Source organism: Anser anser (genome assembly GCF_964211835.1).
Source record: "Anser anser genome assembly, chromosome: 3".
Classification (NCBI taxonomy): Eukaryota; Metazoa; Chordata; class Aves; order Anseriformes; family Anatidae; genus Anser; species Anser anser.
Genome location: NC_139722.1, coordinates 105098828 through 105115399, shown reverse-complemented (window position 1 = coordinate 105115399; position 16572 = coordinate 105098828). Strand labels below are relative to the sequence as shown.

The window sequence follows — 16572 nt, the reverse complement described above, 5'->3', positions numbered from 1 at the left end:
ACATAATAGCACTGTATATCAGCTGGACCTGTGATTCCGCATGAACCACTACTAGCCTGGTTCCCAAGATCAAAGTATTCTCTGTCTGACTGTGCAACCAGAGAGAATTTAAAGAAAAGCAATAATATAAGAGTATAGAATAATTCAGGTAAAAAACATTCCCATGGCAACATTAGAAAATAAGTCACATAAATAATAATGGCAAAATATACCATTCTTCAAAGTAAACACAGCTGAAGGGAATGAAGCAACTAGGTATTTTTACAGATGGTACTTCAGCATTGACTGCACAATGCAGATATTTTTTAAATCTTTGACGCACGCATATTAATTATACATTCAGGACAAAAGCGTTGGCAGTGTCCTTGTTGTATTTGCAGCCTACATGCATCCCCAAGAGCCAGCAAGATAAAAGACATATTCATACAATGTTTGTTCAATTTTCTTATGAGGGAAACTATCCCTTAATGAAATCCATTATTTCTAGGGCGCATATTCCCCAAAAGACAAAGGACACCCGTGCTCATGACACAGAATGTAGATGCGTCTTATTGCCTAAAGACCAGGCAGCAGGAGGTGAAGTATGTTTGTGCCTTCTCTGTAAAGATCCTAGGCCAGAGTACACACAAAAAGTAAACAAGAAACAGATTATTCCTTTAAAGCTGACTTGTAAGAAACAGCTAAAACAACACTCTGTAAATAAGCATATGCTACCAGATTAAGCATATGTTACCAGATAAAACTTTTATGCTTAAAGCCAGACTACAGTCATAACTGACACCCCTTCATTAAGCTTATCCTCCTGTTACAGCTAACACAAAGGTATTCAGAAGCATCCTCGTCTTGATTTTGAAGCAGGTTCTTCTTCCCATCTCTTTCATCCTCAGATCTAAAGGTATTCGAGACTGAGGCCTTTGATATCCAGAAAAAAATATGAACTATGGAGTTCACATCAACTCTAACAAATAACATAAGAGGATCAAAACAAGCTACTTAAATAATATGTGAGGACAATAAGTATTTCCAGTCGATGAAATGAAGACACATAAGTTTAAGCTCTTTGTCGTAGAACACCCAATTTCAGAACAACCACCATTCAGGAGTTTTAAAATTCTGTGCTTTGGTCTAACTACTCAGTTTCATTCCCTGGCTGTAACAGAATATACCTCCCAAGGACAAAGCAGTTCTTCTCCCTGAGGAAACTATTTTTGGGAGTGATGTTGGCCATTTTCATTGCCTACTAGCTAGTGATGAAGTGACTTATCATCGAGAAGGAGAATGATGAGGAGAGACTCATACCTATCCAGTATATCTGGGAGAGGTAAGATCAACCACTGCCATATTCCCAAACCTTTGCTGTTAGCTGAATGCCATAATGTCCTGCTCTGCTCCTTCCCTGTCTTGTTCTCAACCAGCACCAAGGATATATTTCCCAGCAAGACACCATGGATGAGCCATGACATTCGTAGCTAGAAGAAAGAGAACACAAGAGATTAAACATCACAAACATTACTCAAAAGTTAACAAAATTCCCAACTCTTCTTTAATTTCTTCGTTTTCTAATCACCAAGAAGTCAATTCTCTCTCCCTTATGTCCATGTAATCCTTTTAGAAAACTTCAGTTTCACCACTGAAGTAGAAACCTGTAATACTTAGTATATGTTATTTACTATTGGAACTAGTGGCCTTCCTTTTTGTTAAAGTTGAATCCAAAACATCCCTGGTTTTGCTTTCACATACATACTGTAATTTTACAGGGACGAGTTAATACCTCTATTATCCACACTACAGAGATTACTCTCTCCTTAGATGCCTAAGAGTTTCAAGTTAAGGCAATTACACAAGTTAAGACTGATTATGTGACAAAACACCAAAACTCCTGTTTCAAGAAAATTTCAACTCCAGAGAAGAGCAAGGTCTTGCACTTGTCCTGCATGTGAACTCCGCTGTGTACGGAAGTGAGGGAAGATGATTTTCAGAGTCAGGACTGATATAATGATATGACTGGATGTGTTTGCATAGAATTTTGTTGCAAATTATACATAAGCTATTGCAATTTTTAATGGGGGGCTCTCTCCTTCTCATTTCTCTAATGGAAGAGGAGGGGTCTCATGATCATGACTAAACTTTAGTAAAAAATTTATAAATCTACTCTTTGATTCTTTTTCCTCCTTGGTCATGGAATGGCCAGAGTCACTTTGTGATACAGCTAGGGAAGGGCTGAGTTCATACGCACAAGTTCACCAGAACCAACACTGGTGAAAGAGGCTGCTGACAAAGTTTTGTGGTATAGGAGGCTGATGCCCACAGACTTCAGGATATTTGCATGGATATTCTTAACTGTTAGTGCACACGTGGCCTTAATATCAGGTGACAATCAAGATTAAAGAACCTGATGGGCGTTTTATATTCCCTTCAATACCACTGGAATACCTTTCAGAACCGCTTAAGTCCTTTCCCTTGAGAAAATATATCAGGACTAATCTTTTTCTTTTTTTTTTTTTTTTTTTTAATATCTTTGGAAACAAGACAATGAACAGGCTGATGCTAGGGGACATGTGAAGTATTCAACCTATAGTAGGAAAAACAACTCCTCTTACTGACTTTCCACATGTGAAGCAGTTTTAGTACCCTAATGCCAACTCTACTGTAACACCCTATGTGAAATTTCTAATACAGATAAGTTGGGACAATTTCACTGTTCCATTTTGACAATTCACAATTTGTGAAGTAAAGCCTTTGAAGGTCCTACTACACAGCGTCTTTCAGACTTCTGTCTCCTCTGGAGACCTGCCAGACAGTGAGAGGCAACATCTACATGGTCAGAAGTGAGAAAAGAGCAAGCCTTTGATAGCTATTAATGCAACACTAGAGCAAAAGCTGAAGCAACTGATGAATTGGAATTGATGCCTTTGCACACATGTCAGCTGTTTGAAGGAAAGGAGTAGCTGGCATTAGATGTGGGAGATCAGCTCACTGGCAAAGTGCAATATGCAGACTCTAATGAACTGGCTCTGAGTGAATCGTCTGTCTCTGTGTCCAAATGGGCATTCCTGGCTATGATTTCTATGGCTTCTAAGCTTAACAGCAGGGCAGTCTGGGTCTTTTCACACCTGCTGCAGTGAACCAGAGCAGATGATGAGCTGGATGCCATAGTAAAGACTTCCGAATGGGGCTGGCATTCACTCTACAGAATACGGCATCAATGATGGCAGGTGGTACCATATACACAATGAATCCTGTAAACAGTGCGTTTGGAAAAATTGAATCTGGGCTGTTGGTGGCATATCCCTAACATTATACATCAAACATCTGCCTCTGTCTTAAACTACTAGCAAAATAGAAGCTAGAAACATCACTGAGAAATTAATTAACCATTACAGGTGGACACTGGCTCAATGGTGCTTTGCTTTCTGGCTTTAGAACCCACCATAACTGATGATTAGCTGTTCATATGCAAACACTCTGACTAAGTAAATGAAACACTATAAACTGATTTGGGCAAAATTAAATGGAGAGAGAACTCACAGTTAAGACAAGCATATTGTAGCAAAACTTGGGGCACATTGCCCTGTACTGCAAATATGGTCTATAAAGATGCCTTCCTGAAAAGCCCCTTAGCCTCTGAGTTTGTGGAATATCTGAACGGACAATCAAGAGACTCAGTTCATCCAAGAAAGAACATTAATCCTCATCAGTATCAACAGGGTTTTTCAGGTTTAACAGAGAGGTCAGGAAAAACAATGAGGGTATAAGCTGCATAATTTCAAGACCATGTGAGAAATGAGCAAGACTTGCATTTTATTTTTGTATGCTCAAAAGAAGGAAAATACCAAGAACCTTCTGGGTTAGGTTTGGGCCTGCTTACACCTGTGAGTCTACTTTAGTTAGAAATATTTCGGGTCTTACCTGGCAGAAAAAGCTAAATGATTTCCTATAGCAAAAATAACCAAAGAAAAGGGAAAGAGATAAACATGTTTAGAAGAGGGCCCAGGGTAAAGTATTTCTAAGACAGAGAAAAGCTGCTATCTGTCAAGGGAAAGGAGGGACAGATGTGGTGAATGGTCTGGAACACAAGTCCTGTGAGGAGCGGCTGAAGGAACTGGGACTGTTTAGTCTGGAGAAGAGGAGGCTCAGGGGAGACCTTATTGCTCTCTGCAACTACGGGAAAGGAAGGGAAGGGAAGGGAAGGGAAGGGAAGGGAAGGGAAGGGAAGGGAAGGGAAGGGAAGGGAAGGGAAGGGAAGGGAAGGGAAGCTTGGAAAAACACCTCATAATTAAATAGGAACTGAAGCTGCAAGTTGGAATACAGTTTACATACAGTTAGACAAAGGTTAGACAAACTTTTGCCAGGTCTCAGTAAGATTTGTACATGAATATGAAGTGTGTTTGAGGCATGAAGTTTATCACATTGGCAACACTGTTTTTCTTACTAGCAAGGAGAAATGCTTGTACACAATACAAGCAGAGTCATCTATCTGAACTGCTGAATGATTTTGGCTCAAGAAAGATGACCAAAACTTCTTGCTCTTGTTTTCTTCTCAAGATTAATAACTGTGCATGATCAGTCTCTTGTAGTCTGCCGAGCCTTCTGCTTTTGCTTATAACTTAAATATGCAAGCAAAAACCTTATGTAAATGATAAAATGGTAATTAAACTGATCTGATTATGTAGTTTTAAAATATCTATGCAGGATAGACAAGCTTATAACTTTAGAAGAAGAAATTCCCATGCTATTTATTCTCATTTATTATTCATGTTTACTTTTATAAAATCAAGAACTGAATAAAAGCACCTTAATTTCTGGAAACAAACAAACAAACAAAAATGAAGACAACATGAAAAGAGAAAGAAAGAGAAAAATGTTGTAATTTTGCTTCCAAAGTACTGTGGAGTGCTCAAGCCTTCAAGAAATTTCAGATATTATAGATCATCCAATGATACAGAAGCAAGGTGTCAAAAGAAGCAAGAAACAGTTTCTGTAAGAACAGAAACAGTGACTAAGCTGCACATATATTTAAAACCAGCACTTTAAAATAAAAAGAATGATAACAACATTTTGCAAAATAAAGCACATGAAAGGCTGTGCTAGAGGCATATCTATATTGCATTTTTTCATGCTCACAAATGTTATGAGTCAATGTTATTAACATGTACCCTTCTAAGTTACATAAAACTCAAGGAACAGAGAGAAAAAGAGACACACTTTGCAGGTGCCATCATAGGGCTCAGAATGCACTCAAGGAATGATTTCTATTATTCATTTACATGCTTAAAAAATACATCACTTTTGCATGAAAAAGAAAACTGAATTATTAACCACAGAGCATGAAATCCATCTTTCACAACCTGACTGAGAGGGCAAACTTCTATTACACTCTTTTACATCAACATATTATGTTCATTTTCTAGAGAGACTATGTTTAAGTTCAAAAAGTTATTTCAGGTTAAAAAAAAGTCTGGCTCAGCTTGGTACTTTTTAACATAATAAATGGTGGCTTTCATGAAATAGCTAGTTGAAATGTCAAAATTGCATCAGAAAAACATTTCATTATTTTAAAAATGGCCAAATGCACAAAGTTCTTTTACTATCACAGGGATTCTGTGATTCTCTGATTCCCACTCAGAGGAGGGAAATGACACCATGAAGAAAATGGGAGAATAACAATATTTTTTTAATAATTTTTATAAATTCTGCCTTTAAATAAAGTCACTATTTGGATTAATTCTTTGCAGTTTATGTGCCTTCCTGTGCTCAATTACAAGTGCTATTTTTTCTGATGAACTTTTACATGTGGGATAAAAAGATTGTCAGTTTTGATTACTGTGACTCAGTCTGGTTCCTGACGCATTTTCTGGGCTTTTTGTTGTGTCTCCCCTTTCTGGCAACTTCAGGGTAATGGAGCATCTCTTCACGGACTATGTGTACCACTTCCTGCATTCCCCCAGGATTTACTAGAACTGCCAGTTTCCCTCTTCTGTATGAACTGGGCATTAAACACAGTTATTGGGTCAACAGGCAATGGACTCTACTGAATGTGCAGCATGAAAAAGATAATGAAGACTGTCTGGTCTGCAAACAAGATAAATTCTTTGAAGCCAGGATACTCTAGCCAAGATTTAATAAAACAACAAAAAGAAAAACGAACTGAACCAAGAAGAAAGAGCAGCATCACAGACTAACAGCTCTGACCTGCCAACAGCACTGAAGAACAAAGAAATGAAAACATAAAGCTGCTCAAAAAAAACCAGGAGCAAAGTCCAATACCAAGCAATATACAAAGTGCAAGGCAATTCCAAACGTGTGGGAAAGTACAGGCTGTCTTTGTTACTCTATCTCCTGCATGTATTTTTACTCTGTTCTCATCTTTTGATGCATGTAGGGCAGTACAGAATAGTCAGGCTGGATTTTTCCCTTTGTGAGTTAGAGAAGCATCATGCAGGCCATGGGAAATGCTTGAGGAGCACGGCTTACAAGCAGCCCAGCATGTTCCTGGTGACTGAGCTCAAGATGGGGAGTGCACATCATGGTATAATACAAAGATTAAGGGATGTGCCTGTCCTGTACTCAGAGGCAATACCTATGTTAAAGATCATCCAGGCTCTGGAGTCTCCAAGTGCTTGCACCACCACTGCTGTAAACAGCCATCCAGAACCTCAGCAGGGAAGGCGTTCAGATCAGTCCACCCTAGTGTCTCCAGGGTGTTAGCAATCATTTTCTCAAACTGCTCAGTCTTCTCTGTTGCCAGTCTAACTATCACAGTGGGAGATTAAACAGTCGGGCTGAGAGAGAAAAATGAGCCTAAAGCATTAGCAAACTCTTTGTGGCTGGCACCCACCATGGACAGTTTTGCTTGGCTTTTTCCTTATCAGCATTGAGTCCTGGTTCTATGGATGTTTGGCCAGATGAGAGATCCCCCCTCAGCATAGTAAACACTACTGCAGCAGGGAACGTTGCTTATGCTGAGGTTGAATTAATTTCTATGTACAATTCAGGCTAAAAAGCAGGGTGTCAACATTTGCTATGGTGGATGTAATTGTCTAACATAGGTGGATACAGTACAGGCAAATTAACAGTTGAGGGAAAAGATAGTAGCTTCAGGAAACAGTGGGGCTAGTAGTGCCCCAGAGCTTCTGTGTAGCAAGGAAGGAGGGGAATCAAAATCAGCAAACTGTGGATGTCTGTTGGCCTCGTTGTTCTCACACTTGCCGCATAAGGACATATGCCCAGGGCACATAAGCTCTATGCACCTAAGCGAGGTGAGTGAACTGTGTAGCTGGGGCAGCACATTCAACCACACCCCCAGGAGTTCAGCTGAACTGGCCATGATGATAATGGCGTAGGCATAAGATAAAAGGAGGGGGAGAGATGTGAAATGACTGGCCTGAGGACAGCCTCCATCATTTGTGTATATTGGTGCAGAATGTGAATCTGAGGTGAATCTATCTGTCGTACTGAAACAAGCTCTCAGAACTAACCACTATGGTAAGTGAACTTGCAAAGACAGCAGGCAGATATTTAAAGGAGTGAGTAAACTGGATCAAATACAAGAGGGAGCAAGTTTATGCTCTGACTGTGGAAGAATAAATGTGTCTCATTTGTACACACTTGATGAGATCCCTTTACCATGTGAGTTATGAGCGAGCTTTGTCAATGGAGTTTCAGTTGCCAGAGAACCTGTCCTGGTTGTGACATGCCAGGTGGAGCTGTCAGCAGTGACACATAGAAGAAAAATAATCTTTTAGTGCCTGACCTTGAGCCGGTTCAGTCAGGAATTGATTGAGGGTGAAAAAATACAGGACAGGATTATGGTATTTTCACAGCCTCTTTTCTGACCATAATTTCACTATACAGAAGTCGGTTGGCATCTATTGTTGGAATAAGTGCGTAGGGGGGAATATCTCCTTTCTCCTCTTGTGTTACACTGAAAGGTGGAATTAAATTATTCTGCTCACAGACAGATTGTTCCAGTAAAATAGAATTTGAAACCACAAGGGGCTCATTGAGAGGAGAAGCTTTTACACTATATGAAAATGCAAGAGACAAAACCCTTGCCAAACTCCTTTACTCTTTATACCGACAGCTGCAATGCTGGATGTGTCTGGATGCCTTTTAAGTGCCAAGGGGAGTGACAGAGGTGGGATGGCATGTTAGCAGATGAAATACATGGCAGCTTCTCCCCTGATGGCAAGTTTAATTATTTGCACTGTTGTAAACACAAGGAAAAAATATACACATATTGGGAAATCATTCACTTTGCTTCCTGTGCCAGGTGGATTATGAAAAACACTTAACTCTTGTTGGTCAGAACAAAGTCTTAAAATGTTCAGAACCTGCATATGTCTTTGTCAACGAAGGGAGATAAAACAAAGTAGAATGTATTTCCTAAAGAAGGAGGACATGGATATATCAAGAGAGCAAAACCAGTTGTGCTTAACTGTATGAAATGAGATACACAACAGAAGTGAACCAAACCAAACTTTAAGCCAAAGAAATACTCTCTCCTTCTATGTATTTTCATTCCAGAGGACTTTCTAATGTATCCATTTTTGTCCTCTCTGCATTTTAAGATCAGTGGAACAGGGAGGGTCTGATCCTTTTGTCTGTTTAGTACTTGACCAACAAACAAAAAACTACCTTGTTAGGATCAATTTTCCCAAACAACCCTGCTCCAGGATCCAGAAGCTTCTGTGATATGTCAGAGTGAGCATTCAAGGTGAAATGCTCTAAGTCACTAGCTGTGACTCAAAATCAAGTTGGAAGGGGGGACACAGCCAGGACAGCTGACCCAGACTGACCAAAGGGACATTCCATCCCTTATGGTGTCATGCTCAGCAATAAAAGCTGGGGTAAAGGAGGAGGAAGGTGGGGTGGGTGTTTGGAGTGATGGAGTTGGTCTTCTCAAGAAACCGTTATGCATGATGCCCTGCCTCCCTGGAAGTGGCTGAACACCTGCCTGCTGATGGGAAGCCGTGGATCAATTCCTTGTTCTGCTTTGCTTGTGTGTGTGGCCTTTACCTAATAAACTATCTCAGCCCACGAGTTCTCACACTTTTATCTTTCTGATTCTCTCCTCATCCCACCCGGGGAGAGTGAGTGAGTGAACAGCTCTGTGCTGCTTAGCTGCCTGCCAGCGCTAAACCACAACAGCAGGGTTATCTGGCAAGCCTTGATATACTTGTTTAAGTTGATGTCTAATGACTGTAAATAATTCTTCTTCTTGACTAAGAACCTGTTTCCATTCTATATGAATTAATCTCTGCAGCTACTAACTTGAGCACTCCTAAGAATAAGGCCTATGTAAGGACTGGGAGGTGTGAGGTGCAAGCTTCTTGAAGACCTGCCAGCTTGAATCCCAGCTTGAATGCATTGTATTTTCTGAGTGGCTCTGGGGTAGTCCTGAAGCCAATTCTTTCTTGGATCTTGCAAATGCAATGTTTGTTCACGTGGTAAGCTTCTTCCTCTTTGCATTAATGCAATGCTGGCTGCCCTACCCTTAGCACATACACCTAATTATGAAGATTGCTAATACATCATCTGAGATCATACAATCAGGACAACACATGCCAAGCTTTTCAGAGAACATTTTGCAGAATTTCAAGCAGATAACCACATCTTTTCCTTGCACCTAGTGGTATTAATTAAGTATATTTCATAGATAAACCATTTGTGAAAATGTCTGCTGGTCTATAGATCAGTGCCTATATTTGAAAATGAAAGGGAAACAAGCTGCTGGTATGTAAGGAATTCAGATAGCTATTGTTTCACATTAGTAGAGTAAATTTAGTGAAGCTTTAGGCCACAGCATGAGCTCTACAACACCTGAACCTGGTATGTAATGGTGATTGAGCAACAGTGAGAGGCATTGTGGGGGGGCCTGGGTGACACCGATGGGGAAGTGGGGGATGTGCTGACCAAGGATGGCACCAGATCAGAGCCTGCCCCGATAATAGAAGCCACCCTGCCTTGAGAGATAACAGAAGCCATCCAGTCCTGGGAGATAACAGAAGCCATGCTGCCCTGCAACAAAGAACCACCAATCTGAAGGAACACAACGTATATGCGTTATGAAGAACTGACTGGACTATAGGGGCTGAAACAGAGATTCTACAGGTATAAGAACCCAGGGAAAATTTTGAGCAGGGTTCCTCCTTGGAGGCACCCAACTTGAGCTGATATATGGGTACCATTAAATTCTTGCTGCTTTAACTAAATGTCCACTCTTTGAATGAGTTCTGGGTGCCTGGGGAGACCCATTCTGCTAGGGGAAACAATGGAATCCCCTAACAGAAAACCAGAGTTAGACACACTAAAATGCTTTGTAAAAGCTTGATATGCAAAAGAAAATAAAACGTTAGGACTTGCCTCACAGGGGGAGTTCCTCAAAGGAGCTGGAAATGCAGTGCTGGTCACTGCAGTGCTTGCTGCTGCTGGTGCTTTGCTGGTGTCAAAGATCAGCCCACAACCTGGATAAAAGAGCAGGAAGAATGTCAAACTGCAGCACTTACCTTCTGGTTCTGGGGCTTGTGAAACCTTTCTAAAATCTATGTAAGCTGGCTCCTACTACAGCAGGATGCCAGACAGCAGAAAACTTTTTTCAATTTATTAGGGATGCAGTTTCACCTACCAATTTGGCATACTCAGGAAACATATTTAAGCAATCTGACTACCTTCCTCTTAGAGCTATTTTCTGTTCCTCCATGACTTCATATTCCTTGCAAGTGTGAATAAGAAAAAGAATTTTTTATAAACGAAGAGTAACTTGGAAACAAGTATTTACATTGGTCAAAACAAAACAAAGTCATAATAACAGCAGTGTGCTATTAATGCAGCTTGAGGTCCCTTTACTCCTTTAATCATTTGTTGTAACCAGAGGAACTGGGATGGTTTCACCCAGATGGACAGCTAAACTCCACCAGAACTGTAAAGACTCACAGGTTGAGATAAGGATAATTTAATTAAAGGGAAAAGAAAGAGAAGAAACAAGCAAAGGCCACAGGTGAGCAAAGAGAGAGAAAATTATTCTCTGCTTCCCATCAGTGAGTGATGTTTGGCTATGTCCTGGGAAGCAGGGCCTCAATACGCATAGAGGTTGTTTGGGAGGACAGATTTTTTCATAACGAGAGCCCTTCCTTCTCCTTCCCCTTTCACAGCTTTTTTTTTTTGCTGAGTGTGACATATGGAATATCCCTTTGGTCAATTTAAGGACAGCTGCCCTGGTGATGTTCCCTCCCCACGTCTTGCCCACCCCCAGCCTATTAGCTTTGGGGAGGTTGGAGGGAGTCCTGATGCTGTGCCAGCATTGCTCAACAACAGACAAAACATTTATGTCATATTAACGCTGTTCTAGCTACAAGTGCAGACCACAACACTACATGGGCTGCTGTGAGGAAAGTCAACTCCATCCCAGCCAGACCCAGCACAAGAACAAGGGCAGCAGTAACACTACAGTTCTTCCTTGGCAGCTCTGGATGGAAAAGTGTTTGTTTGTACTACTTCAGCTCTGCCCTCCAGCTCAGGAGGGTGCCACTACTTAGAGCGTAGTTATTTGGGCTTACATTGAAAATACCTCTACAGCACAGACAGATCACAAATCAGCAGCACTTTATTGCAATCTCCCCACAGTTACCTCTTTCTGGCACTTTACTTTCTTGTTTACCTATGCATCAATTTCTTTGTGGTCTGCAATACCTTGGGCTGAGCCATCAGCTGGCATAAATCAGAACAGCTGCTTGTAGCCTACACCAGTTCACATAAAGGTAGAGAATCTCACTCTTCATGTTTAACTCTGGGTCTAACTTTGGAAATCAATGCTGGGATTATACACCATTAACTCTGCTGTTATTATGGTATCCCTTTAGATTCTCTGTGCCTCAGCAATAAATGTCTTCTATGATTTACATTACCACATTAGAAAAAACTTATCCTGGCAGGCAGTCTGTTTGTCAAAACTCAACCAGCAGTAGTTCAGTGACCAAGGTATAAACCTTCAATGGTTGTATGAGTTGGATTAGAAATGAACTCCTGGAATTTGGGTAGTGGAAGCAAATACACAGTAGTTACACATAGAACTGGAACTCAAGGGACAACAGAGCAAAGAGAAGGAAAATTTAGAAGTCTGTGTGAGAGAAAAAAGAAGCAGAACAGAGAAATGGAAGAGGTAAAGCAGAAAATCAGAAAGAAAAAAAAAACAGATCAATATGGTAGTGGGGCACAAAGATGAATACTTTATGGGAAGTTTTTTAGAAAGGGTCATGACTACTCTTTCTGGTGTCAGTCTTGGAAACCTGAGGTACCAGTCTGTACCCTCAAGATAAGAAGTGAGCAGGATAGCCTTTTGCTCAAAGCACTTGTAGTAGAAAGGTGGGTTTTGTTTCACTGGGGGCTGAACATATAATCACACGGGAAAACGTGACACGTGTTTTATTCCATCTCCCCGCTGTTTGCTTATCTTTTTTTTGCTTTCTGCCATCCATTCTCTACACTTGCTATTTACTCTCACATACCTTCCACTGAAGGAAAACGATTGTAGTCTGGACTTCCGATTCGCCATGGAGACGCATGGGACGCTGATGAGCTGTGCATCCAGCCACAGTCCCCTTCTTCAAATGAACAGTAAAAGCCAGGGGGAAGTTTTTCTGAAAGAAGGAGCGACACACACATACAGAATTACCCAGATGAGCTGTGGATGAGATGCCTGAGCACACGGAGAAGCTTACAATTCTGACAGGGTTGCCCAGGGACATGCAGGCAACCCCACAGCTACTCAGTCCTTCTTTGTGGAGTCACACTTGTGCCTTTCCATACAGAGGGTGGTGCTGAGCGAAGCAACCCCTAGAATAAGTGACTTCCCTCAAAATTTGACAAAACCAAGTAAGAGGACATATTTTAGTAGACACTGTGGGGTCTCCTAAATACCTCGTTTCTACAGCCAGGGAAATCTTGGACAGTGATATTTCCTAACATGTTTCCTTTCCATGTCTCTAGCTGTCTCTAAGTCAGCCCAGCTCAGCACTGTGGCCTCTCCTCTTTGTGAATGCTGCCTTTAATGGAGTAAAGCACTAAATCTTTTTGTGCTTCAATTTTTGTACCTGTGGGTCTGTTTGGTGAGATGAATGGATGAAAAGAGAACAATTTATTTTAAGTAATACTTTCAGGATTTGAAGCCCACTCATTCTGTCACTAGCTTGGGATTTCAGGCATGTTTCCAGCTCCAAACAATAAAGACACATTATCTTTTTGCCTTTAAATTAACTGGTTTTAGAGTAACAGTCATCTCATTCAAAGCAACACATAACTTCACGCCTTCTCCATCTGTGCACATCCCAAGTTCTTCTTACAAAATGTGCAAAGCGCTACTCCTTTTGCCCTGAGACGTACACTTACATTGCCACAGGTTAACATGATCTATTCTGCCACAACTCACTCATTTCCTTGAAAACTTATGAAATCATTTTTCTCATCATCCTTAATAAACATGCATTGCCTCTACTGCTGTCAGGTTCTACCTTTGCATTTCTCTCTCTTCACATGAGGCCAGATTGTGACCTTATTAAGTAATTTCAGCAGAAAATGAAGCTTGTAAAACACCATGTAAAATCACTACCACTATAATGTGATTTTCACTTTTAGTGAATAAATAACGATCTAGAATACAAATTCTGCACTCAGGGTGAGGCTGACAACTCTGCCACATACCAGAAAGCTTCCCAGTGGTAAAAAGGGCACAGACTGTCTCAAATGGAGAAAAAGGTAGAGCACAAAACTGGTCTGGGAGAAAAAGGTGCAGTTTAAATATAGAGTTACATTATGCATTAAAGATGCTGGAAGAGAAGCAAAGAAGAGTGATCACTCCTTATGTCCTGCTATATACACTAACCAGTCCTTGGAGCTGGCAGCACAAAGCCCCTGAACATGCATACTCAGTGGGGGTGGTCTTTCCTCCAGTAAGCAAAAGAAAACTGCTCTGATGACCAGAACTAGCTATAAAAGAGATGATGATATTCTTGACTTCTCACAGCTTTTACACCATTATGTACTCAGCTCTGTGCTAGCTACCAGTGTAACCCGTATTTATTTTCTCCATCTCTATTCCCCTCAACTTCCCCTAAAACTGTTTTTGTTGGTTTTTATTTTTTCTTGAAAGAAAAGAAAATGAGACCAGAAATCTGTTTGAAATTGCAAGACAACAATGAAATTTCATGTGCAAACACATTATAAAACCATATATCCAGGAAATTAGTTTTTCCTTTCAACTGCTTTCCAAAGTCAGAGTAAAAATTTCTTGACTTACAAAGAGTAGGATAGACTACAAACTCCTAAGTTTGGCCAGGTTATACCAGCAATTTCATTAGCTTCCCTATGAGAAGAGGAGGTTCCTGAACTCAGATTTTTTCATGATTATGAAGACAACTTCAGAGGGAAGAATTCTATCTATAAAGTGTGTGCCAGACAATAAGGCACCAGTACCCAGACCCCAGATAATTCAAGATGTTTACATCTCATCAGAACTCTCTGACTGAGGTTGCAGGTCAATTAAATAACTGCTCACAGGGCCTTAGCTCTGATTTATACATAGAATCATGGAATGATTTGGGTTGGAAATGACCTTTCAGATCATGTAGATCTACCTTTCCCTCCCGCTCCCCCCCAAATGGCAGGGACACCTCCCACCAGACCAGGTTGCCCAAAGCCCCATCCAACCTGTCCTTGAACACTTCAGGGATGGGGCATCCACAGCTTCTCCGGGCAACCTGGTCCAGTGCCTCACCACACTTCACAGTATATATCTAATCTAAACCTGCCATTTTTTAGTTCAAGACCATAAACCCCTTTTTCTGTCAGTATGGTCCCTGAAGAAGAGTCCCTTCCCATGTTTCCTGTAGGTCCACTTTAGGTACTGGTATGCAACTATCGTCTCCCCGGAGCCTTCTCTTCTCTTGTCTAAGCAACACCATCTCTCTCAACCTATCTTCACAGGAGATGTGCTCCAGACTTCTGATCATCTTCATGGCCCTCCTTTGGACCTGCTCTAACAGGTCCATGTTTCTCTTATGCTGGAGGCCCCAGAGTTGAATGCAGTACTCAAGGTGGGGTTTCATAGGAGTGGAGTAGAAGGGGGAGAATCAACTCCCTTGACCTTTCTGCACTTCTTTTGATGCAGCCCAGAATATGATTGGCTTTCTGGGCTGCAAGCACACATCTCAACAGGCAACTCCTTGGACTACCCTGAGAAAAGACCTGGGGAATGCACCTGCATTGTCTAGACATGGAATATTTGATTTTCTAGGAGCCTGAATAACAACTCACTTCACAGAGGTGACTGAGACAAATGACATCTATGGCTTTTTAGTAAGGCCAAAGTTGAACCTGGAACTTGACAGAGATGACAGCCACATTTTACTGTTTTATTTTCCACAGTCATGCAAATCTGTTATGAAAAGATCAAAACTTGTACTTGTGTTGAGGGTTTTTTGAGCCTTTCTTTTAAAATGTCTCCAAATTCATTCAGCATAGTCTTTAAATGTAGAGCTGTTAAGCTGAGAGTTGCTTCCCTGTGTTTTATCACTCTGCAGAACTTGATTATATTTCATTGTGCAGCCTCAGGCTGAGATCCAGAGAAAATGACAAATTATAATGTGCCCTGAATTCCTACTGAAACAGCTTGGCTTGGTGTCCAGCTGAATTCATTTCATGGTCCTATGTTATCTAGGATGATGTAAACATATCAGAGCAGCAGGAGGAGTCATCTAAGTAGTAATCCCTGCCTGGAGGCCAGAAAAAGCTTGCTGTAGATGAACAAGTAAGGACATAAATAAGAACCTATTACTTTCCCAGAAAATTTGATTCCTCCTCCACAAATTAATCTTTTATGAATTTTCAGATGTCTTGAACACTGCTCTATCTTGGAGGCTGGTCACTAGTGGTGTCCCTCAGGGCTCAATAGTGCGGCCAGTTCTCTTCAATAACTTTCTCAATGATCTGGACAAGGGGATTGAGTGCACCATCAGCAAGTTTGCAGATGACACCATGTTAGGCGCAAGTGTTGATCTGCTTGAGGGTAGGAGGGCTCTGCAGAGGGATCAGGATAGGCTGGACCAATGGGCTGAGGCCAACTGTATGAAGTTCAAGAAGGCCAAGTGCACTTGGGGCATAATAACCCCATGCATTGCTACAGGAAGAGTGGCTGAAAAGCTGCCTGGCATAAATGGCCCTGGGGATATTGGTCAATAGCCGGCTGAATACGAGCCAGCAGTGTGCTCAGGTGGCCAAGAAGGCCAACAGCATCCTGGTTTGTATCAGGGATAGTGCAGCCAGCAGGACCAGGGAAGTGATTGCCCCTCTGTACTCTGCTCTGGTGAGGCGCACATCGAGTACTGTGTTCAGTTTTGGGCCCCTTACTAGAAGAAGGACATCGAGGTGCTGAAGCGTGTCCAAAGAAGGGCAACGAAGCTGGTGAAGGGTCTGGAGAACAAGTCTTATGAGGAGCGGCTGAGGGAACTGGGGTTATTTAGCTTAGAGAAAAGGAGGCTCAGGGGAGACCTTATCACGCAGTATAAAATACCTTAAAGA

At 41.3% G+C, this 16572-nt stretch overlaps 1 protein-coding gene across 9 annotated transcripts in view; it reads right to left on the bottom strand.

The window, feature by feature from the left end:
- ALK (ALK receptor tyrosine kinase) overlaps positions 1 to 16572 on the bottom strand; it is a 305848-nt gene that overhangs the window by 52372 nt on the left and 236904 nt on the right. For all 9 annotated transcript variants that reach the window (XR_014581118.1, XM_083827801.1, XM_083827805.1 and 6 more), the window contains 3 exons: positions 12507 to 12638; positions 10366 to 10466; positions 1300 to 1469 (listed from right to left, as the gene is read on the bottom strand). Coding sequence is in view for 8 of the 9 variants with exons in the window: in XM_083827801.1 (XP_083683927.1) it covers positions 1300 to 1469; positions 10366 to 10466; positions 12507 to 12638 (403 nt within the window). In the remaining variant the exon portion in view is untranslated. The remainder of the gene's footprint in view (positions 1 to 1299; positions 1470 to 10365; positions 10467 to 12506; positions 12639 to 16572) is intronic.